This window comes from Rhipicephalus sanguineus, chromosome 4 (assembly GCF_013339695.2).
Source record: "Rhipicephalus sanguineus isolate Rsan-2018 chromosome 4, BIME_Rsan_1.4, whole genome shotgun sequence".
NCBI lineage: Eukaryota > Metazoa > Arthropoda > Arachnida > Ixodida > Ixodidae > Rhipicephalus > Rhipicephalus sanguineus.
The window spans coordinates 182489207-182512966 of NC_051179.1; the positions used below are offsets into that span (position 1 = coordinate 182489207).

At 46.7% G+C, this 23760-nt stretch overlaps 1 protein-coding gene across 1 annotated transcript in view; it reads left to right on the top strand.

The window, feature by feature from the left end:
- Window positions 1–23760, top strand: part of LOC119390948 (sodium-dependent serotonin transporter) — a 256502-nt gene that overhangs the window by 59701 nt on the left and 173041 nt on the right. Inside the window, exon 3 of the mRNA XM_037658659.2 lies at window positions 1659–1872. Coding sequence (XP_037514587.2) covers window positions 1659–1872 — 214 coding nt within the window. The remainder of the gene's footprint in view (window positions 1–1658; window positions 1873–23760) is intronic.

Sequence of the window (23760 nt, forward strand, 5' to 3'; positions counted from 1 at the left end):
TGGTGGGTATCAATGCATGCTAGCGAAGCGGCCGACAAAGCACCATGAGATCGGCATGTAAATCATGCCGTACATGACATAAATGTCATTATTTTCATGTCATCACTTGTAGTTTATATTCGTCATACAGTAATGTTATACTATACTAAATTTGGTGTACATCCCATTAACAGAACGGCCAGGAGAGCACGAAGTCGTGGGCGGCTAGATAGATAGATAGATAGATAGATAGATAGATAGATAGATAGATAGATAGATAGATAGATAGATAGATAGATAGATAGATAGATAGATAGATAGATAGATAGATAGATAGATAGATAGATAGATAGATAGATAGATAGTGTCACAAATTAGCGCGTAATAAAGCGCGCGCGAGGCCGCTTTCAAACGGCTGCGAGACAGGCGGCGCGAGCCGATCGCCCAAGAAGCGCGAACGGCGAAAAAGAAGCATCAAAATACGCCGGCACGCCGCATCCTCCTCACCCACTCGAGCCAGAAGCAGACAACGCGATCAAACGCCCAGCAATGCCTGGAAACATCTAGAAGGAAAGGGTGACGCATCGCCGATCATGCCGCCGCGGTTCGAACATACGAGAAAGCTCTCGTCCTTTCTCTAGCCTTAGCTTTACTGCACGCCGTAGAACCCTCCCGACGCTTCTAGAAACCGGGGAAGAAGGGAGAAAAGCGTGCAAACGACGAGGGACGTCAGTGAAGAGTCCAGACAGTTAGTGAGGGAGTGAGCGAGTCAGTCGGCCCGGTGATGGTGAAGTTATGCTAAGTGTGGCTCCGTTAGCCAAAGAAGACGTGTTTATGATAGTGTGCGGTCAGTCGATCGTCGATCTGGAAGAATCCGATGACGACACCGTGTGAGCCGTGACAAGTCACGACGACGGTTGAGCTACGACGATCAACGCTGGAGCTGGCGTGAGTGTTTCCCTGAAGAGAAGCATTCGATTACCGTCCAAGTATTGTGGACTGGATACGCCATTGTTTATTCAGGACTTTAACTGTCATTGAATAGTTGTAATGCATGCGATTGCATTTGTAGCGTGTGATCTGTTTGTTTAGCTCCCGTTGTGTAAACACCATCTGAATTATATTGTGAAGCTGTAGCGGGTACCAGCCGAGTGTGCATGTGATATTTGTATTGCCTTAACCGAGAACATATTTCGTTTTCGTTTGTGTTATCGACTCTCGGCTCTGACTCGGTCTTTGGACCACGACCGGCGTTCGCTGGCGCACCAAAGGACCAACTCTAAATTGTCCGCGCTTTCGTGGTGCGTTTTCGGGGGGCCTTGACGCCAGCCCTTAGAATCCGCCCGGCGATTGCCAACCCGATTAACGGGATCAGTGACAGGTGATAGATAGATAGATAGATAGATAGATAGATAGATAGATAGATAGATAGATAGATAGATAGATAGATAGATAGATAGATAGATAGATAGATAGATAGATAGATAGATAGATAGATAGAAACGGTCAAAGCGGTTTGGTTCGCTAAGAAATGCTTCGTACTGAATAGCTATCCGCTTCCTGAATCACTGGCATTAAGTTGAGTTGGAAAAATGGTTAAAATAGTGGCAATGAAAATTCCATGTACGCGCGTACATTCTCATCACGTGTTTCAGTTGTTGCTCTTACATGCTCTGCAGGTATTGGGTACGCCATCTGCATCCTCGACTTGTACATGGCCATGTACTACAACACAGTGATTGCCTGGGCGCTTTACTACCTTGTGGCGTCGCTGGCCTCGGAGCTGCCCTGGACGCGCTGCGACAACCCCTGGAATACAGCTACATGTCGAACGCTTGCCGAACGTGCAAACGCCACGGGACTGGCCACTAGCCCAGCGCAGGAGTACTTCGAGTGAGCATTCCCTCTGTTGTCTGAGTAGTCGTGCTCCTTCATACCGTTCGCATTTTGATAGCGACGCTGTTTAGCAAATCGTTCCTTGGCAGTCGACCGCAGATAACTATCATCATATTAACGGGTATGTGCTACTGTGCGGCTACCGGAGAACGAGTGCAGAGAGATCGACACGGAAAGAAAGAAAGATAGAGAGAAAGAACGACACAAAGAAAGAGAAAGAGGAAGAAGTCTCGCCGAAAAAATTCTGCACGAGGCGGGATTAGAACACGCGTACCCTCGATCCGAAGGCAAGCGCCCTAACCACTCGGCTATCCAGGCACGCTAGCAGAGCTTAGCATAGCCTTGTATAGTATAGAGTATCAAGAGGGTGGGAAAGGGAAGTGAGCGTGAGGAGGAGAGATGTGATGGTGAGGAGGATGGAAAGGAGAATGGGAGAGAGTAAAGTGTAGCACAGAAAGAAGGATAATGAGCTAAATAGGGAAAAAGAAATGCAGAAAAAAAGAGAGAAAGAGAGAACATCAACGAAATAGAGAGAAAAAAGAAGGAAAGGGGAAGCAAGAATCGCGTCATTTAGTGACCAGATACCGCACCACCTGGTCATGCCGCACATGCCCAGTAGCTATGCCACGCCCACCGACAGGAGATCGCGCGCAATATCCGCTCTATAATGCATAGCCTGGCTGCGTACTCCCGAGGAGGAAGCCGCGCACATCGAAGCTAGACGTGTCGGTCCGCGGGGAGTACGAGCGGCGACGGGCCGTACTTCGCTGTGCTAAACTTTGCGCGACTTAGTGCAAACTGCCAGCAGTTTCTTTGTTGTACACCTTGTTTTTTTTATAAATCACTCTTATAAGAAGGTCACATGACACTGGCTTCAGTACGAGTTTAGTATACCGTATTTGCAGTTAGCTCTGCTCGCGGGCTCGTAAATATTGCTCCTTGAATGCTTCACCACGGCTCCGCGTAGGTCACCTTTGAATGCCGTAATTATGCTCTTATTACTGTCCTATCATCCTTAATTTTAAGATGAATGCCGTCACTTTGCACCGCCGTAGCATAGCGGCCCTGCCATCGTCTTCGCTCTTTTGCTGTCGTGTCGTTCGTGTTACGCAGCCGTTAGTTTTACGTACACGCACCACTTCCCTTCCTACCAGACGCCCTGTGCGACTTGACGAGATTACTGTAAAGCGCAGACGTGGCTGCTACGCCAGCAATACGCTTCGCGTAACATTAATTCGTTAATTCCCATGACATGTATGTTTTGCAGGAATTTTTAACATGTACACCTATTTATTTGTACTATTGACAACAATTTCGATCAGAGAAGGTAGGCTAGTAGAGTTATGGTAAGAATTGTCCACATACAATGATCACAGAGCGCGTTGTCAGTCTGCAAAAGATGTTTGTCGCTAACACGCATAATCAGATTATCAACAAAAACGGAGCCATTGGATTCATAAAAAAGTAACTAAGTAGTAACTTTTTAAATGGACTTACAGCCGTAGGGACAAGGAAATGCTGCACATACTTGTTTTTTCCCGGCTTTGTAAACCTTCCCGGCAAGAATTCGTCACCTATGGCTGCATCAAATTAGTAACATTCTCTCATTTCCGGCGGAAGATGGTGCCACTCTCGGTACGTAAACGACGTACGGTTAGTGTGCGCGCGCATTTGTTTCCGGCCAGACATTTCTGTGAATGCAATATTCTGAAACCTCCATGCTGCACATATGTGCCGGTACATGAAGCTGAGTCGCGATGACTCAGATTCATGCTTTCGTGTGGTTGCAATTTTAGTTAGCTAAGCAAGCAAGATCAACTGGGCTTTGCAATAAATAAATATTACTTATTTCCTCTGAATTTCTGCTGCCTTATCATTTTGCACTTAGTTCAACGAACAAAATATTTATTGGGGTTTCACGTCCCAAAACTACGCTATCGATATGAGGGACGCTGTAGTGCAGGGCTCCGGAAATTTCCATCACCTGGGTTTCATTAACGTGCACCTAAATCTAAGTAGACGGGCTTCTTCCATTTCGCCTTCATTGAAATGCGGCCACCAAGGCCGGGATTCGATTCCGCGACCTTCGGGTCAGCAGTGGACAACATGGCCACTAGACCAACGGGGCGAGTACACTTAACGCAATGAAATCTACCATGCTAGGATGAACACGACGAATGCCTTGTAGGCTAATATTGATACGGACACTTGTTTCATTTTTCTAACCGCCTAAGAGTGGCTAAGTATCTTACAAGTGCTATCGCTACGCGCTGGAAACGCCCGAATGCACTGGAGCCTTGTTGGGTGTTTTCGAAGTAATCAAATGTTCCGTTCGACGGAACTCAAAAAAAAAAAAAACACTCCCAGCTAGGGTCCTTTGTGCATTTACCTAAGATGACTCGAAGGCGAAATCCTTCTTCGTTTTCTTGTCAGTCGATGTATTGATCCTGCCTCACATCATCCGAAAGCTTTGTGCACCTAGACTGGTTTTGCATTGCCTCTAGGATCGGAGGCACGTGACCAGGTTTAGCACTTCCTCCGTGATCAGCCCACCTTTCACCAAGCTACGATGTCATGTGATGACCGCGTCGTGTGACATTACTTCACGTGACGCCACACCAGAATTTGTGAAGTCACAAAATTTTGCGATCTGTCTTCCACCCTTCGCATGCTGCAGACTGGGTCCTATCCCAGCCTAGCCAGGGTCAGCAGGCACGCGGACTCGTTCGAGCGGGATTGTCCGGATTGCGGAGATCCTTTTTGCACTTTACAGCACATGCTCTGGCGGTGTTCGTCTTTACGGCAGCACGATCGTCTCACCGCGGAAGAAACGTGGGAGGAGGCACTCAAGAGCTCCTACCTCGCCGCTCAGTCAAGGGCCGTCCAAATGGCCCGCGACGCGGCGGTCAGGCAAGGGCTGGTCGTCCCGACGGGGGAGCTGCCCGCGGCGGCTCCTGCCCCGTAAGGGAGCTTTCCGAGTCGGCCCTCACGACCACATCAACGTTAGTTGTCTGTCTGTCTGTGTGACATCACGATGACGTTATATGGTGACGGCATCACGCGACGATGATTTTTTGCATAACTCGTGCTGTGACGGACGCCGCGGGACGCCGACGGCGAATTTTCGCCTGTGATGAGGCATTTAAGGCTTTCGCCTTAATAGCTTAATTCTGGAGCTTACGCCAGCATAAATGCACATCTGTCTGCGCATTGCCATGAGGGTTGTTGTACACATGCATTTTCACATCAGTAGATGCATCAATTACGACAGTTAATAAAGTAAGTAAGTTAATTAACTTTTTAATTTGTAGAGATGTGCCACAAGGCACATCTCCACTGTCATCTCCACGTGTCAAAAGGGAACATTGCAGCCCTTCCTGCAAAGTGCCTGTTGCCGCTTTCAGATTTCGCAAGAGCAGCCGCTGGCAATCATTCGCGAATAATGTTATCTGACCAATTTATCCGGTGAAACTGAAACCGAAGCTCGTAAGAGAGCAACTGCCATACCAGGGTTGCCACTGACTTTCGAGTAAATGTCGCCAAACGACGAGCAAAAAGTCGCCGAAAGTAGCCATTTTTTTACAAATTTCGCCAAAAAAGTCGCCATTTAGATATAGGCGGCATACCTAGTAATAAAAATTTCCACTCGCGTATAGCCCCGTAGAATACAGTACCATCCAAGACCCTTCAATTTTATTGACGTTTCTCAATGCCAGTCGTGTCGCCCGCTTCACCATGGGAGTTAATGGTGCTGCTTCTTCGACTAGACGCAAGATGTGCGTGGCCGCGCAAGGGTGAATGAATGAAACGCTCCTTCCATACCTGTCCGCTCGTTTCAAAGGTAAAAGTGTGGTAAACCTTGGGCGAAAACCGTGAAAGCGTTGTTTGTAGACAGCTTTACGTACCATTATATCAATTAAAAGGATTAAAAGGTTTATTGAAGGTAACACGACAGAATTCTTACAGGAACCGATCATTAGTGAGTCTTACACCTTTTCAGTGTGAACTAATATGATACCGGATGACACCGACCTTTTCTTATAGTCACTTATATCTACACGCGTCAATCCTATGCGTTATTAATGAACAGGTAGACAATGTAAAATGTTATATACCAATTGTTTTCAGCGCACACGTTCACCGAGAGCAGTCGAAAATGCCTCAATAAAAAAAATTTTATTGCACAGATAGCCGCGTATCCGCATCTCTTCGCTATTCCAAAACTGTCTTTACGAGCTGAATCGGGGGGTATTGCAACAATAATTAAGTCGCCAAGCTATACAGAACAGTTGGAACTTTGCCGGAACAAATGGTCGGAACACGCGGCCAACCCGTCGTCTAGCCCCTTCAGAAACGAAACTTTAGAGAAGCTTAAAACACCTAAAGCCATTAACTTATAGTCAAACACTGCCCCCTCGCGGTTTGCAAGACAGTCCGCTGACTTGCATTTCGCTAGAATGTCGCTGGGGGACGTGCAAGTACCTCCTGCATCTAGACGAATTGGAGATACGCACGAGTTACAGGACGGACATAACGAATGACTCGTAATGTGCACATTCTACTCGTCGGCCTAAAACCAAGACAAATACAGAGAATGTTGCCGCTCATTCGTTGGGAAGACACTGAGCTTAGGATGCATACCTAAGTGGAGACCTAAGCCGAAAATCGCCAAAAATTCGCCATGTCTCCATTCATATATTTATGTCGCCACGGGCCTCTCAAATCCGCCAATTTGGCGAAAAGTAGCCACCATTGGCAACCCTGTGCCATACCCTTCCGACACGTTCAGAATGAGCGAGCCTGGTTGTACTAATCATCGTTCGACTTCGCTTCGCGTTTGTACGGGCTTCGTTTGCGATTAGAGCACGTGTGCCGCAAGTATGTTAAGAAAGGCAGAGCAACTAACAGTGCTGCAATCGCCGTCGGGAACGGTGACGTCATCCTGGTCGACTGCTAGTTGCTCTCATCCGAGCGTCGGTTTCGGCTTTGTCGGTGAAGTTGGTTGTATTATATTGCTCTGCAGTAATAACCAGAGGCCAGTTCTTCAAAATCTCAAAGCGGCAATGGTCTCTTCGCAGGACGGACAGCAATTCTACAGTAAAAAATGAATAAACAAATTCTCCCGTTTGACCCGACGGCCTGTCTCCGCTAATTAAAATTGATTATTTTTTCATTACTGCCATAATTGCTGCTATTATGAAGAAAAACTTATTATGAAGAGAGCGAGCAAACATTCCATTTCTCTCATTTTTGGCTATTTTCGGACACATTTCTTAAATCACCCTGTATGTGTTTCTGGCACCTGTGGCTTTGTATGACAAAGGGATAGCGTCTTTGAAATGAATGAATGATGGGCTACAGGACATGTAGCGTTTGCGTTACACTTAAATGTGTCCTACGCTTTCGCGCATACACTGTCGAGATTCGATCATATTTATATGTTACGAATAGCCTTACAGAGCGCCTAATTGCAGACAACGCGGCAATGTACGTACGCGCACGCCGAATACAAGACGTTGGATTCTGTCTTTCGATGCACTAGAGTGTACTAGAAGAAGGGAGTGCTCGGAACGAGCTTTGAAAAGTGAAGCCCGAACAGGGTCAATCCGCTTGCAGCGCTGCGATCGGTGCAGTAATGCTTTCATTTGGGCCAGTTGGTGCAAACTTTAACTTGATTCATGGCTGCGCTAAAAACACGGACAACGGAAGAGACGTACACAGACGGGCGCAAGTCTGCGATCGGTAGTCTGCAATGTGTTGTCGTTTAGGAATTGCGCGCGGCTCCGCCAAAGTGGCACAGGGGCAGTATGCCCGCTTTCCACTCAAAAGGCCCGGGTTCCAATCGCAGCTGTTGATAGTGGGTTTTTATTCTTAGTGTGACCTTTTCCCTTTGTTTCTTAAAACTGGCTTCAATTGCTAAGTGTTGGTTCAAAAAGTAACGCGAAAATGAAGTAAAATAGAAGAAATTTGACAGTGAGCACAGTTAATTGCAGCGCCACCGCCCGGGATTGAACAAAAACGTAAAGTATGGCCTTTGAGATTTTCTTGAATGCGAGAATCGAAATGAGGTTTCACATTTTACGTTACTTTTCGTAGCAATATGTAGCGACAAAAGCTAGTTTTAAGAAACAAAGGAAAACCAACACAGCTATAAATGGTGACACTAAAAATAAAAACCCACAATCTACAGCTGTGATTCGAACCCGGGCCTTTTGAGTGGAAAGCCGGCATTCTACCTCTGTACCAATTTGGTGGAGCCATGCGCAACTCTTAAACGACACATTGCAGACTACGTATCGCAGCGCCGCAGGTGGATTGACCCTGTTTGGGCTTCACTTTCTGTGCATTGGAGCTGCGGCCGTTCTGAGCACTCCCCTGTTCTAGTGCACCCTAGATGCACCAAGAGTATGGCGTATGGCAGCACACACCGGAAGAAAGGACGAAAAAAAGGACAACACAAACGCTCAACTTCAACTGACGTTGTTGCGGAAAAATCCGCATTCGCCCAAAAAAGCTACTCGTCATACCGTACGTTCACACTGTTTCGCGCAACCTTCGGAAATGTGGTCAAAAGGTTGGTGTGGATGTTGTCTTCTCAGCACCTGTGCAGCTGTCCGAACATAGCAACAAACTAGCAAAATAGAACAGCACGAAGGACGAGACGAAAGACACATTAACCACAGGACGAGTGCTGACCACCAGCTGAGATTTATTTGATAAAATAAGTGCCTTCTTTATAGTGTCACATGGTCACCACCGTCAAGAAGCCCCACTCACGAAACCTGTAAAAGCACCAGTCATCAACGCTATCTCCTAAAAAACCTGAATCGACGCACAGTTAACAACCGGAACAGCATACAGATTAACAGACGCGCATGGCAATTGTCCAAACACACTTTAAGTCACATTATTACAGTTTAACAAGTAATTGCGCACATCTCGATAAAACATTGGATTGCGCATTCTCCTCGCTATCAGCACAGAAAGCGCGATAATACGGCGACTAAAACTTGGCACCTGGAAAAGACGGTGAACCCAGAGCAACAGAAAACCGAGGGTGGTCTGTCATACAGAAGATGATCAACAAATGAAAATGAGCCCTGTCTTATTAAAACCTAAATCCTAAAGGTTGCTCATACATGGCCTTCCAAGAAGCCATCTCGTCTTTGGAGCGAAATAAAGAAGGTTCGCTAACACATTGATCGCCAGCTTTGTTGATAAGAAACGCCTCCATTATTTCTCTCTCCAATTTGTTGCTCGCTTTTTTTAAAAAGCTGCTTCTCTGAAATTCTGGTGCACAACCACACCTGCGGCACATGTCTGCCAGGTGCCCTCTGGACTTGTTTTGCACATTCAACCTGTGCCCTCGAGCTCTATCATTATAACATCGGCCTTTTGGCCGATGTATTTCCGTGTGCAACTGAGCGTGATTTCATAACGACCTGGCACTGGCAATCGGTGAGCTTGTTCCTGTGCTTCTTCTGACACAACTCGGGCATCCTGTCTCGTAGGGAGCAAACTTTAGACCGCTCCTGAGGGGCAGAAAAAATAACATTGACTCTGTATCTTGATGCTGGCGATCAGTGTGTTAGTGAACCTTACTTACTTCTCTCCAAAGACGAGATGGCGTTCTTGGAAGGCCATGTATGAGCAACCTTTAAGATATAGGTTTTAATTAGACAGGGCTGGGTTTCATTTGTTGATCATGTTCTGTATGAGAGAGCATCCTCGGTTTTCGGTTGTGGGTTCATCGTCTTTTCCAGCTGCCACGTTTTAGTCGCCGTATTATCATGGTTTCTGTGCTGATACGGAGGAGCATGCGCAATCCAATGTTTTCCCGAGCTGTGTGCACTTACTTGTTAAGCTGTGATAATGTGTCTTTAAGTGTGTTTCGACAACTGCAATGCGCGTCTGTTTAGCTGTATGTGCTGTTCCTGTTGTTAACTGTGCGTCGATTCAGGTTTCTTGGGAGATAGCCTTCATGAGTGGTGCTTTTACAGGCTGCGTGAGTGGGGCCTCTTGACGGTGGTTACATGTGACACTATGAAGAAGGCACTTTCATCAAATAAATCTCAGTTGGTAGTCAGCACTCGTCCTACGGTTAATGTGTCTTTCGGCCCGTCCTTCATGCTGTTCTGTTTTGCAAATGTCGCACCAACTTGCCCAGACAAAGTCTCTGCAAAAAAGTAGATTCACCAGGAAATCGAAGGAAGCCTGTTCCACAATGCGCAGGCACTCTCACGTCACCTGCACGTCACCTGCGTGTCGTGTATTCGATACCGCTGACGTTTGACAAGGTGTACATCAGAAAGACCGGTAAGTGCCTGAACACGAGGCTTAAAGAGCACAATTTTCAATACTCTGAGAAAGATGCTGACCAGTTCGCCTGATATTATGGGGATTGCGGCTGCGAACATGTGTTAAAAAAAGAAAACGGAGGTGGGGAACAAACAGAAAAGTGAGTTAACGTGGGAAATTTTAGAAGCGGCAGAAAGTTCTGAGAGGAAGGAAGATTGCATGAGTTGCCCATCAGTTTCTTTATATTTAAAAGAAAAAAAATTGCAGGTAACATTGTGACGTGTAAATTAAACGTAACATTGTTACATATTCCTGCTAATTTCTGCTCTGTTACGAGTTTGCTTATGCGAGTTCTTTGCTGCTGATCGATGTGGTGCTTTTGGTATTCATCTCTGCAGTAGGCTCTCGTCATACGTGAAAAAAACGCATGCGTCATAAAAGTTCCTGCTTAAGCGAGTGTTTTCACAAGAAACATCACTTGACGTTCAGCGCTTGTGTTGTGGGTTGTTTGGAGTTCGTCCCTTCACACGGTGTGCGCTGTCATACGCCCTAACGATAAACCAACTAGCCCACCAGTAAATTTCAAATGATTCACCGACAGAACCTTAGAACTATACAGAAACGCTACACCATTACAGATTTAGCCGTAAGTGTTGCCCCCCCCCCCCCCACACACACAACACAGTCCCTTAAACGATCGGAAGTCGTAGAATGGCGGCAGCTAGTGACTAATTCATTGCCCTGTGATTTCACCCTTCACCCCTTCCACTCCGCCTAATATCCATCATACTGTCCCTACTGTGCAGCGAAGTCCATAGTATATCACTGCACCGAGGAATGTCTGCGCCCGATGGATTACCCCTCTGTTCCTTCACCTCACCTTTTACCAACAGTGACATGCGTTACATACAAGTGTCTCGGGCGTCCCGTTGCGGCAAACTCCACGCTCACGCAATCATACACGTTACCACACTGGTCGTGGAAGGCGCAACTTTCAGAGCCTCCCCTGGGATACTGTGCTCATCAGATCTCAGCTGCAGGATCAACGTCTGCTGATTCGGCGGGGATGTCGAGTGGCACAAGCCAATGGGGGCCTGAACCAAGGTGTCGGAACGCAATGTTTTAAAAACGATAGTCTTCCTTGGGATACTTAAACGGAGAAATGTTGGTCCGTCTTTCTGTATGTCGGCACGTCACTCGATTCAGCCACTCGGCCGAAGTAGAACCACTTGCCCAAGGGCCAGCCATCTTGAACAGGCTGACTAGGTTCATACATGTGTAAATTGTCGATCAGAAAGCAAACATTACGCATATCTGAGGCCCAACATCACTAGGTAAGTATTAGGTGGTGTGTTCCTTTAATAGAAAATGCATACATACGTAATTCTAAAGACCCTAGTTTCTTAAGCTGCGCTGAAAATGCGACTGCGCTGAAACTTGCCTTCCTCCGTGGCCTCTGCACGAGCTCATTGTTGTGTTTCGGTTTCGGTTCTGTATTGCACTGTACGAATGCCACGGGGCGCCGCTCTGGCATTCCTGTTTTACTCAGGCGACGTGTAAATAAAAGAGCGTGTGGAGAGTACTCGTTGAGTGCGGACGTTTCTTCTGCTTCAGCGCTTCGCGCCAAACTGCGTGTTCGGGCTGGCTGGCGTCCCCGCCGGTCGCGTTGGTCACTGCCGGTCTTCGCCTGCTAATGCGCCGGGACTACCAGCCCGCAACACAGCACTCATGCTTCCCGACGTATTGCCAGATGGCGTCCATATCTCACGCAGCGCCTCTTCTATCGTCTTTAGACGACATTTGCAGCGAAGCACGCAGATACGCGGCCAGTTTTTTCGTTTCGGCTTTAGTTTCTGTTCCGGCACAAAAAAAAAAAAAATCCCCAGCAGGCCCGCGAGGCGGCGGAGAGGCAAGACCTCGACGTCCCCACGTGGGAGGCCTAGGCCCAGCCAAACAAATTGCTGGTCTCAATAAAAGTTTATTCCTCCTCCTCCTCCCTGTAACGGTTGGCAACGGTTTTTATTTATGTGCAAAAATTTGAAGTTAAAGTAATCTTCAAGGACATGGTTGATCCATCCGTCATAGGAATCGGAATAACACGAAAGTAAAACGTATCCTTACAGAAATTAGGTGAATGTTTGTATTTTATATAAGATAGTCTACACAATGTATATAGATGTCTGTCAGCTATAGGACCGTTTAACGTCAATGCACCCACTTTGATGCTTAAAGGTTCCTCTCCATCCCGACGACTAACTACACTTTCGATGCTTAAGCAAACTCTTGTGGTAGCTGTAGCAGTTAAAGGGGCCATGACACCCAATTTTCGATCATAATCTGTGTTATGTGGATTAATCCTTGTGCATTTACAAATAAGCTGGTGAAATTTTAGCGCATTTGGACGAGCACTTAATTTAAAATTGAATATTTTTAAAAAAACGGGAGTGGCCCGAGAGTCAGGCAACACTAGTGCACTCGCGAGCCATGACGTAACGAGCAGCTAGCTGTGCAAGCGTCTACATCGCGGCGAACGATATTGTTCCGTGGTCAGCTGCACGTGATATCGATATATTTTAGCTTTCTTCAGCTTGACAGTGAAACTGTACGATTTGCAGCGGCTGAAACTTTGGCAGAAGACGACGGCTCCGTTCCGTGCTGCACATGACGTCACAAGCACCATTGCAAAATGGCGGTCGCCGGCGGTGGGCGGTGTTTACAGCCCGCGACTTCTAGGGCTTGTTTTGCACTGAAATATTCTTTTAGGGCCCATTTTTGAAATCTGTATAGGCATAATAGACCATCTACTTCTAGTTTTTGCTGCAAACTACAAATCTTTGGGCGACCGTGCCATGGGCCCTTTAACGGGGAAAGCGTAATTAGAGAAAGAGGTGTGATAGCCAGAAGAGTGTCGCATATTTGAAGCAAAGCCTGGTCGCCATCCCGCGTCATGTTAAAAGTGTGATTGAAGAGCACGACCAAACTAGAGGGAAACGCGAAGCGCTTCGCGCCGCCGCTATAGCCCGGCCGCGATTTTTCTCGGAGCGAGCCTAAGCGGGCAACGCGGTGCCACAGCCAGGTGAGGCAGGCGCGCGCCGCAGAGGTATTAAATGCGAAGCATTTCTTAGCGAACTTCTGCGACTTTGAGCGTATCTATCTATCTATCTATCTATCTATCTATCTATCTATCTATCTATCTATCTATCTATCTATCTATCTATCTATCTATCTATCTATCTATCTATCTATCTATCTATCTATCTATCTATCTATCCGCCTACGACTTTGTGCTCTCCTGGTCGTTTCGTTAATAGGATGTACGCCAAAATTGGTATGGCGTAACATGACCTTATGACGAACATAAATGACAGGTCATAACATGAAAATCATGACACGCATGTCATGTACAGCATCACTAACGTGCCGCGCTCATGGTGCTCTGGCGGCCGTTTCGCTAGCTTGATATACACCAATATCGGTACCTCGCGACGTGACTGTGTGACGAACACAAATAACAGGAGTTAACATGAAAATCATGACACGCATGTCGATCATGTAAAGCATGACTTACGTGCCATGCTCATGGTGAGCTGGCGGTCGTTGCGCTAGCTTGATATACACCAAAATTGGTATCGCGTGACGTGACTGTGTGACGAAAATAAATAACAGGAGTTTACATGAAAATCATGAAACACATGTCATGTACAGCATGACTTACGTGCCACGCTCATGGTGAGCTGGCGGTCGTTGCGCTAGCTTGATATACACAAAATTGGTATCGCGTGGCGTGACTGAGTGACGAACATAAATAACAGGAGTTAACATGAAAATCATGACACACATGTCATGTACAGCATGACTTACGTGCCATGCTCATGGTGCGCTGGCGGCCGTTTCGCTAGCTTGATATACACAAAATTGGTATCGCGTGACGTGACTGAGTGACGAACATAAATAACAGGAGTTAACATGAAAATCATGACACGCATGTCATGTAAAGCATCACTTACATGCCACGCTCATGGTGCGCTGGCGGCCGTTTCGCTAGCTTGATATACACCAAGATTGATATCTCGCTACGTGACCGTGTGACGAAAACAAATGCCTGGTGGTAACATGAAAATCATGACAGACATGTCATGTACAGCATGACTTACGTGCCACGCTCATGGTGCTGTGGCGGCCGTTTCGCTAGCTTGATATACACCAAAATTGATATCTCGCGACGTGACCGTGTGACGAACACAAATAACTGGTGGTAACATGAAAATCATGACACACATGTCATGTACAGCCTGACTTACGTGCCACGCTCATGGTGCGCTGGCGGCCGTTTCGCTAGCTTGATATACACCAAAATTGGTATAGCGGGTCGTGACTGTGTGACGAACACAAATAACAGATGGTAACATGCCAATCATGACACACATGTCATGTACAGCATGACTTACGTGCCACGCTCATGGTGCGCTGGCGGCCGTTTCACTAGCTGGATATACACCAAAATTGGTATCGCGTGACGTGACTGGGTGACGAACATAAATAAGGAGTTAACATGAAAATCATGACACACATGTCATGTACAGCATGACTTACGTGCCACGCTCATGGTGCGCTGGCGGCCGTTTCGTTGGATTGATATACACCAAAATTTGTATCTCGCGACGTGACTGTGTGACGAACATAAATAACAGGAGTTAACATGAAAATCATGACACACATGTCATGTAGAGCATGACTTACGTGCCACGCTCATGGTGCGCTGGCGGCCGTTTCGCTAGATTGATATACTCCAAAATTTGTATCTCTCGACGTGACTGTGTGACGAACATAAATAACAGGAGTTAACATGAAAATCATGACACACATGTCATGTAAAGCATCACTTACATGCCACGCTCATGGTGCGCTGGCGGCCGTTTCGCTAGCTTGATATACACCAAAATTTGTATCTCGCGACGTGACTGTGTGACGAACATAAATAACAGGAGTTAACATGAAAATCATGACACACATGTCATGTAAAGCATCACTTACATGCCACGCTCATGGTGCGCTGGCGGCGGTTTCGCTAGATTGATATACACCAAAATTTGTATCTCGCGACGTGACTGTGTGACGAACATAAATAACAGGAGTTAACATGAAAATCATGACACACATGTCATGTAAAGCATCACTTACATGCCACGCTCATGGTGCGCTGGCGGCCGTTTCGCTAGCTTGATATACACCAAGATTGATATCTCGCTACGTGACCGTGTGACGAAAACAAATGCCTGGTGGTAACATGAAAATCATGACAGACATGTCATGTACAGCATGACTTACGTGCCACGCTCATGGTGCTGTGGCGGCCGTTGCGCTAGCTTGATATACACCAAAATTGATATCTCGTGACGTGACCGTGTGACGAACACAAATAACTGGTGGTAACATGAAAATCATGACACACATGTCATGTACAGCCTGACTTACGTGCCACGCTCATGGTGCGCTGGCGGCCGTTTCGCTAGCTTGATATACACCAAAATTGGTATAGCGGGTCGTGACTGTGTGACGAACACAAATAACAGATGGTAACATGCCAATCATGACACACATGTCATGTACAGCATGACTTACGTGCCACGCTCATGGTGCGCTGGCGGCCGTTTCACTAGCTGGATATACACCAAAATTGGTATCGCGTGACGTGACTAGGTGACGAACATAAATAAGGAGTTAACATGAAAACCATGACACACATGTCATGTACAGCATGACTTACGTGCCACGCTCATGGTGCGCTGGCGGCCGTTTTGTTGGATTGATATACACCAAAATTTGTATCTCGCGACGTGACTGTGTGACGAACATAAATAACAGGAGTTAACATGAAAATCATGACACACATGTCATGTACAGCATGACTTACGTGCCACGCTCATGGTGCGCTGGCGGCCGTTTCGCTAGATTGATATACTCCAAAATTTGTATCTCTCGACGTGACTGTGTGACGAACATAAATAACAGGTGGTAACACGAAAATCATGAAATGCGCGTCATGTAGGGTATGATTTAGACGCCACGCTCTTGATGCACTCGCTGCCATTTTGTTAGTTGGATATATACTTAAATCGGTATGGCATGACAGGAGTACGTGACGAACATAAATAGCAGGTCACGCATCGTATATATGTAGCAGAATAGATGTTTCATTAGCGTGGCATATACCAGATTATACACGCATGCATGTATGACAATCTCGCGATATATAGCGAACTAGATGTCACGACATGAATGACTTCATCAGCCTCAATGACAAACAAGACGATGTATGCAGCTCTATGCTGGCTGCTTCGCATTACATCGATTCCCACACTGCGTGGGATCTGCCGATTTTTTTTTTTGGTTTGGATTAGCGTGATGCTATGATCGAGACCGACGCTTTTACGATGCTTGGGCTAAGATCGCCACCTCGCGGTGTGTTAAGGCATTGACTTCTATTGAAAACGCGCCGAATGGGATGGACGTGGAGCAAGAATCGTTGCAGGTGCTAATCGCGGAGGCCACAGTAATGATGAATTACTTTACCGCTCCCAGAGTGCAACACCGCCCCGCCGATCGAGAGCACTGTGAGAGTGTGTGAGATATAAAAGGCACGTTTGTAAGGTGTCTAGTGTCTGTGACTGTGGCGCAGTGGATAGCGTGCCCGGCATCTGCTCTTGCGGACCCACGGTCGTGGGTTCGACGCCCCGTAGACGGAACTTCTTTTCTTTGCCATCTGATCGTGTAAATTTTTTCAACGTCATTTCCGTGACGGAAATATGTCACTGAAGTCTTGGTGGACGCCGGCATAAAAACCTTTCGTGCAACATTCTATTGTGGTATAGTTGCTTGCGCTTCCTCTTAAGAAAACGGGACAGGGGTAAAACACGTTCTTCAGAGGAGCGGAAATAACTGTTCCCCGAATTCCTACCAACTTGCACAAACCAGTACCTTCTTCAATGTCATATTATTTATTTCCTCAAAAGTCAATTACGAATTTTATTAGTGGGCTCAGTGCTTTGCTTTGTCTCAAAGGAGTGAGCACGATCTCAGAAGCGGCACGTCACTGAATGTAGTCCCTGATGTGTGAGACGGCTGTTCTGATAAAAAAAATTTGGCAGATTACGCGTACCGTGGGAATCGGTGTTATGCGAAGCATGCGCGGGATAGTGGCTGTGGCGTTTTTTCACATTCAGCGAAACGTTACGGAATGACGCGAGAGAAATGTTGAAGTGGTATACGCGCACTCATGTTTGAAGGGTTGCATATGTGTTATATAACCAATCCTTGACAGTTGAGTAACAATGCCAAGAGCGACATGGGGGTTACCAACACCAGATACGCTAAGGTGATATGTAGTGCTTATATTCTTCAATACTGGATAGCGCGAACCCGAACAAGACAAAGAAGGAACACAGATCGGCAGGACAGGCGTTACTCGCAACTGAGCTTCATTCAGGAAAGTTTCCCTAGATATATACAAAGCCAAGTGGTACGCGCAGACGCACTGCACGCACGTTACTGTCACAGTTCTATTTGTTACAGTTGTTATGCTCATACTTGTTCATTATGACGGAGAACGCGCAAACCCGTGTGCATGTGTGGAAAGGGTTCTTGACAGTTCTTGAACAAGGTCATCATCACCGTGATCAGTGAGCCCCAGCAGCTGGACCGGACTTGTTATACGGATCCGTTCATGACAGCAGCTACGAGGGGCCTAAGTGCAGTGAAGTGCGAGGTATAGTACAGCTGGTGGAAATACTGGATACCTCTTACGATGAAGTGATCTAGGATGCCTCCTGTCCTGGACGTGGCAGCGAGGTATTTTGATGTCCTCTCCACATCCAAGCCGTCTTTCATGCAGTATTAGGACCAGGCGTTGTCGGGTCTTCATAAATCAATGTTGAAGCCATCGGTAATGATGAGAGGCCTCGTTCTTTCTGCAGATTTATTGTAGGGAGCATTGATCACGGTTTTTGCGCAATCCACGTGGTCCACGTTGCGGATCACGCGGACGAGTGGATGCTAGTTTAGCGTCTTCCAGGGCTATACTAACAACTTGATGTGGGCTAGTTGGTTCATAATTAGAACAAATAAAGTAACAGCGCGAATGAAACAAGGACGACAAAGGAACCGTGGTCTTCGTTCCTTTGTCGTCCTTGTTTCATTCGCGCTGTTACTTCATTTGTTCTTCCAGGGCTGTTCCGTCTTCAGCTTCCTCACTTTCCTTGCGTCCGCCGCGGTGGTGTAGCGGTCACAGTGCTCGGCTGCTGACCCGAAGGTTGCGGGTTCGATACCGGCCGCGGAGGTCAATTTTCGGTAGAGGTAAAATAGTAGATGCCCGTGTACCGTGCGATCTAGGTACACGTTAAAGAATACCAGATGGTCAAAATTTCCGGAGTCCTTCACTACGGCGTCTCTCATAATCATATCGTGGTTTTGGGACATAAAACACCAACAATTAATATTATAACTTTCCTTGCGTGTCAATGTGTGCGTGTTCGCGGTTACTGTGTTGGTTGAGACTCTGTATCACCTGTGGCACATACCCGCAAAACATAAACTCTGATATGCGGGTATGTGCCACGCGTGACGGAGAGAAAGGGTTTCATGACGTACGCGACAGGTATTTTGCATTATTTATGTCATGACCAGTGGATCATGTTCGTCATACACTGATCCCCTGCTATGCCAATTTTGGTGTATTACAAGTTATGGAGACGAATTTCTTTCTTCTCTTGTATTTCTAGTAGGAGGACAATCTTACGCAGGATTGTTTCACAGACAACGTCCTGTATCGTAATTTTTTCCTCATTTTGTTAGGGAAATGGCAAGCGCTCCAAGGAGCATCAAAGTAACAAAACTTCTCATTCAGACCGTGTTAGGAATTTTCGAACACGTTTCTTTTTATATTTAATGAGCAAGCTAAAGAAACGCGTGGAAGTAATTTACACTGATTTCTATTGAAACAAACAAAAATATGTTCGATACAACGCTTTCGGTTCACGTAAAATTCGTCCGTGGAGTGTGAGAGTGCTCCTGTACGTATAGCAGGGCGCCGCGAAACCACCTGAAAATTGATCGTTGGCAGCATCGGCGTCCCACGTCGGCGGCGTCAACACCACTAATGCTAAAATCATGTTATGACGTCATCTTGTGACGCCACAGGTCGCAATATTATGGGACGTCGTTGTGAGTCAGCTTGAGGTCACGTAACGTGACGTCACATGACGACGTTATCATATCATCGTATGGTCAAAGGTGGGCCGATCACGTAGCAGCGTAAAAGCATTTGAGGCCTTGGCTGAGGCGCAGAGAGCTTGCAATGCATCCGATCCTGGAGGCAGTGCAAAACCACGTTAGGTGCAAAAAGCTTTCGAAGGGGGCAGGAGAGCATCAATACATCGGGTGAGAAGAAAAAGAAGATGGCTTTCAACATCTAGCCGTCTCACAAGCGAATGCGTTAGGAGGCCCTGTGAGTTTTTTTTTTCTAGGCGTGTTGGGAACGCTTACTGGAAGTAAAATTTTCAGTTTCGTACCGTTTCAATATGGCTATGCAACATGTAAAAAACGAAACAACAAAAACTGTGAAGCTGACATGCCTGTGCGATGTGCGAGGAATGTGGCGAGCTGTTTGGCGCAGGGTGTGAATAAAAATTGCCAATTCATCGCAAGCCACGCTGACGGGCCACAATGTTCGGGACTGCGCTTACGCACTCGGACACCCTTCTCCGTAGTGAGAGAAAGGGAGAGTGAAGTCATAATAATTTTTCCAGTTTTACGTGCAAAAACCGCGATATGATTATGAGGTACGACGTAGTAGCGAGCTCTGAACGTTTCAACTGCCTTCAATTATTTACCGTCCACCTATATCAAGCATACGTGCGTGCAGCATTTCGCTTCCGAAGAAATGCGAAACCCGCGTCTTTGGATGAGCAGCAAAGCACCGTATCGCGACGGTATCAATGCATATTCCAAGGTTTATTCGCGTCTCTTGTTAGTGACGCGACGCGAGAACATTCAAGAGCTCGTTTTGCAGAAAATCTGGTATCGGTGTTGGCGCCGGTGTGGTTGGTTGTGAGCGAAAAATCAAGAAAGGTGCAAATAGAACAAATAATAAAAATCTTTGGTTTGAGTGAGAATAGAATCCAGGACGTCTGCGTCGCAAGGTGTTCTACCACACAGCTACGCTATTGCTTGAAACTACTTGAGAAAAAAAAAACACTATATGAATGTTATGTAGTGGAAGGAGTCTCTTAACGCATGTAATACTGCGTGGCAGAAGCGTAGACTGGCGCCCAGCGTCAGCACATGTGAATTGCGCGACTAGTGGGTGTTTACAAGGCCCATCTATTAAATAGCGCTCAGACATATTGAATCATGGTCAGCTCCAAAATCAACAACAAAGTGAGCAGCTGCGTAGGTTCGAATGGTGCCTTCCGGACGCGCAGTCGGCCCTTCGCTGATTAGCAAAAGGAAGAATTACGGCGCAGTGGGCAGTTAACAACTGTACTTGCAGTAGGCATTCTAGGGTAGTTTGAAGCGCCCGGTCTTACGCGCACAGTCGTTGGTTTCCCTACGGCATGGTCGAAACATGCACCGAGAACCGAAGCGAGGCTCTCACTTGAGAAGGCGATGTGCACGGCGCCCGATTGCGCTGTCGCGTCCTACTCTTGAAGGCGGACCTCAAGCGGCCTCCAAGTTCCTCCGTTTTCTTTAGTAATGCGTGGTTGCATCACTTTTGAATTCTGTAAGTTCAAAGCGTCACGCGGTGCCGTTCACGTGAACTAAACTACAGATGTCCAGAGAAGCTGCATGAGGCATTGCGTCTCTGTCAGCGGAAGCGGACGGTATCTTCAAATAAAAGCGCGAACATGGCCCAGCAGCGGCGTAATTTGAGAGGCGCCAAAGGGAGAAAACGTTAGGCGGCGGCAGCGCTGTAACTCTGGCGTTACCGCACTACTTTGAGAACAATATATATATATATATATATATATATATATATATATATATATAGAGAGAGAGAGAGAGAGAGAGAGAGAGAGCGTTTTATATTCATAGAGAGGATTAGATGATTTTTTGCGTTTGAAAGTCGTCTGAAATCAAGGCAGATTAGAATCTGCTCAAAGACAGTGTGCAGGCGGGGTCGTCACATACCGCGAAAAAATTGCAGTCTTGACTTGGTATAGGAGTGCCCAGCCTGCACAATCTAGATAATATTTTCAGGTAATATTCATAACCCAGGTTACGCTTTCATAACATGAAAATGTTACCGTCAAGTTTAAAAAGTACAGCCACCACATTTAACCTGTTCTTTATCTGAACACTCTATCGGCAAACTTCACAGTCTAACTCTGGCGTTGTAAATACGATGAGTATGAAGAACCTGCTTTGAAATCTAGTACCTTAAATTCTCACTTATTAAATAAAATATATGGCTGACCAAGCAAGGTACCCCGCCACGCTGGTCTAGTGGTTATGGCGCTCGACTGCTGACCCGAAGGTCGCGGGATGGAATCCCGGCCGCGGGAACTGCTTTTTCGATGGAGGCGAAAATGTTTGAGGCCCGTGTACTTAGATTTGGGTGCACGTTAAAAAACCCCAGGTGGTCGATATTTCCGGAGCCCTCCACTACGGCGTCTCTCATAATCATATCATGGTTTTGGGACGTTAAACCCCAGATATTATTATTACAAAGCAAGGTACTTCGCAGAAGTGTTCAGAATCAGCCGAGTGCCAATTTCTTTACTTTTAGAGCCCTCTAATATAAAGTCTTTCTCAAGAAGAAGACGAAGTTCAGTCGATTAACATTTATGGAGACTGCATTGAGCTGTTTGTGTATACCGGGTGTTCCAAGAGATGTGCACGAACTACTAAAAATTCAGGGAAATGCGATATTTGTTCGATGCCTTCACAATTACTTCTTTTGTAGTCGCAGGCATCTTGAGATGGTAAAGATATAATTTTGAAACAGTAATTAGGAAAGGTAAAATAATCAACTTTTTATTAGTGGAGTGAGGCGGTTATGACAAATAGGGGAATTGAACTTCTTCGTGCGAAGAATCCATTGCAGCTTTGAGATATAGAACAAGAAGTCTCTAGCAGTTTTGTGGCGTATCGAACCGAAGCACCGATGAGCGCAACAAGTAGACGACCAGAACGACGTCACTGTTCAAGACAGCGGTTACTGAGGTGTTGTTCTTCCGCGTTTGCTAATGTATGCGTGCTATGCGTGCTATAATTGCAAGAGCAGCCCGCACAGCTACGCAACGAAGTCTGTTGATGGTATAACGACGCTCACTCATTCTTGACGTCTCAGAAGAATATGGAAGTTGCGCTCGTCCGCGTTTTGGGTCCGGGTTCGCCGCTAAATTTGGTTGAATTGCATTACTTCGCAATTATTACTAGAGACCGATTTTTCGAAATCTCAATGCTGCAATGGGCTTTTCCGATGAAGGACTTCAATGCTTCCATTTCTCATAACCGCCCAACACCACTAATTAAAAATCTTAACAAATCTAGCTTTCTTAATAACTGCCCCAAATGATGTCTTTATCCATCTTCAGATGCCGGCGGCTACTGAAGAAGTAACTGTGAAGACATCGAACTTTCCCTTATTTTACTGCGAAAGCTCTTATGAGATCACAACAGGGCCGTTTTTGGCGCCGTAGTTGTCCGCCGCCGCCGCCGCCGCCGGTGTCCGTAACCACTAACGCGCGAAATAAGAAAAAATATCCGGGATGGAACGAGGTTCGAACCTGGGCCCTCTGGCGTGGTAGCCCAGTAGTCTACCTCAGAGTCATGCCGGTGCTTGAAATTGCCTTGCATAAAGACACTGTACAGGCTTCATGTCGGGAAGGAACCACATTTACATATTGTGGGAGTCACGCTCATCGCGCGGCTGGCGCCGCACGTGCTGCGCACCAACGATGCGCGTGGCACAGACACTGGCTTCAAAAGGAGCAGCCAACGCGCCGGCTGGACAGTCAGCGACGGACCCGCGTGCATGCGCGCGGTGTGCCCCCCGGCGGGGCGTAGGTTAGTGGGCGGTGTCGTGGCCCATGAGTTTACGCGTTTCCTTTATTGTTTCTGTTAATGTTTCTGGTAGAATAAATATTTGAGTTTTTTGCATCGGCTGCGGCGATTCCTGGGGCAGACGGCCCGAACCCCCCTCATCTGGCGCCCAACGGGTATTGTCGTCCGCTACCAGCAAGCATGGAGGGCGCACTGAAGAATTTGCTGGAAACTATGGAGCGCCTCGACATCACCTCAGCAAAATGTAATGTAGTGTGGTAGAAGAGCAAAATAACAAGCAGGCCTCACACAACACGAATTTTCTATCTAGGCGTCACACAATGCGAATTGCACAACGAGTGGGTTGTTGAATGTTTCCAACCAATTACAAAGGGCTCTGCCATAATGCTCCATCGTCATCAGCCACAGCATCAACAAAGTGCACATAATGCCTTACAGGTGATTAGTGGGCACCACGGTTCTCCGCAAAATTACGAAGACAGAGAGAAGGAATGTAACGAAAAAATTGGTAGTGGCTGCCTCCCT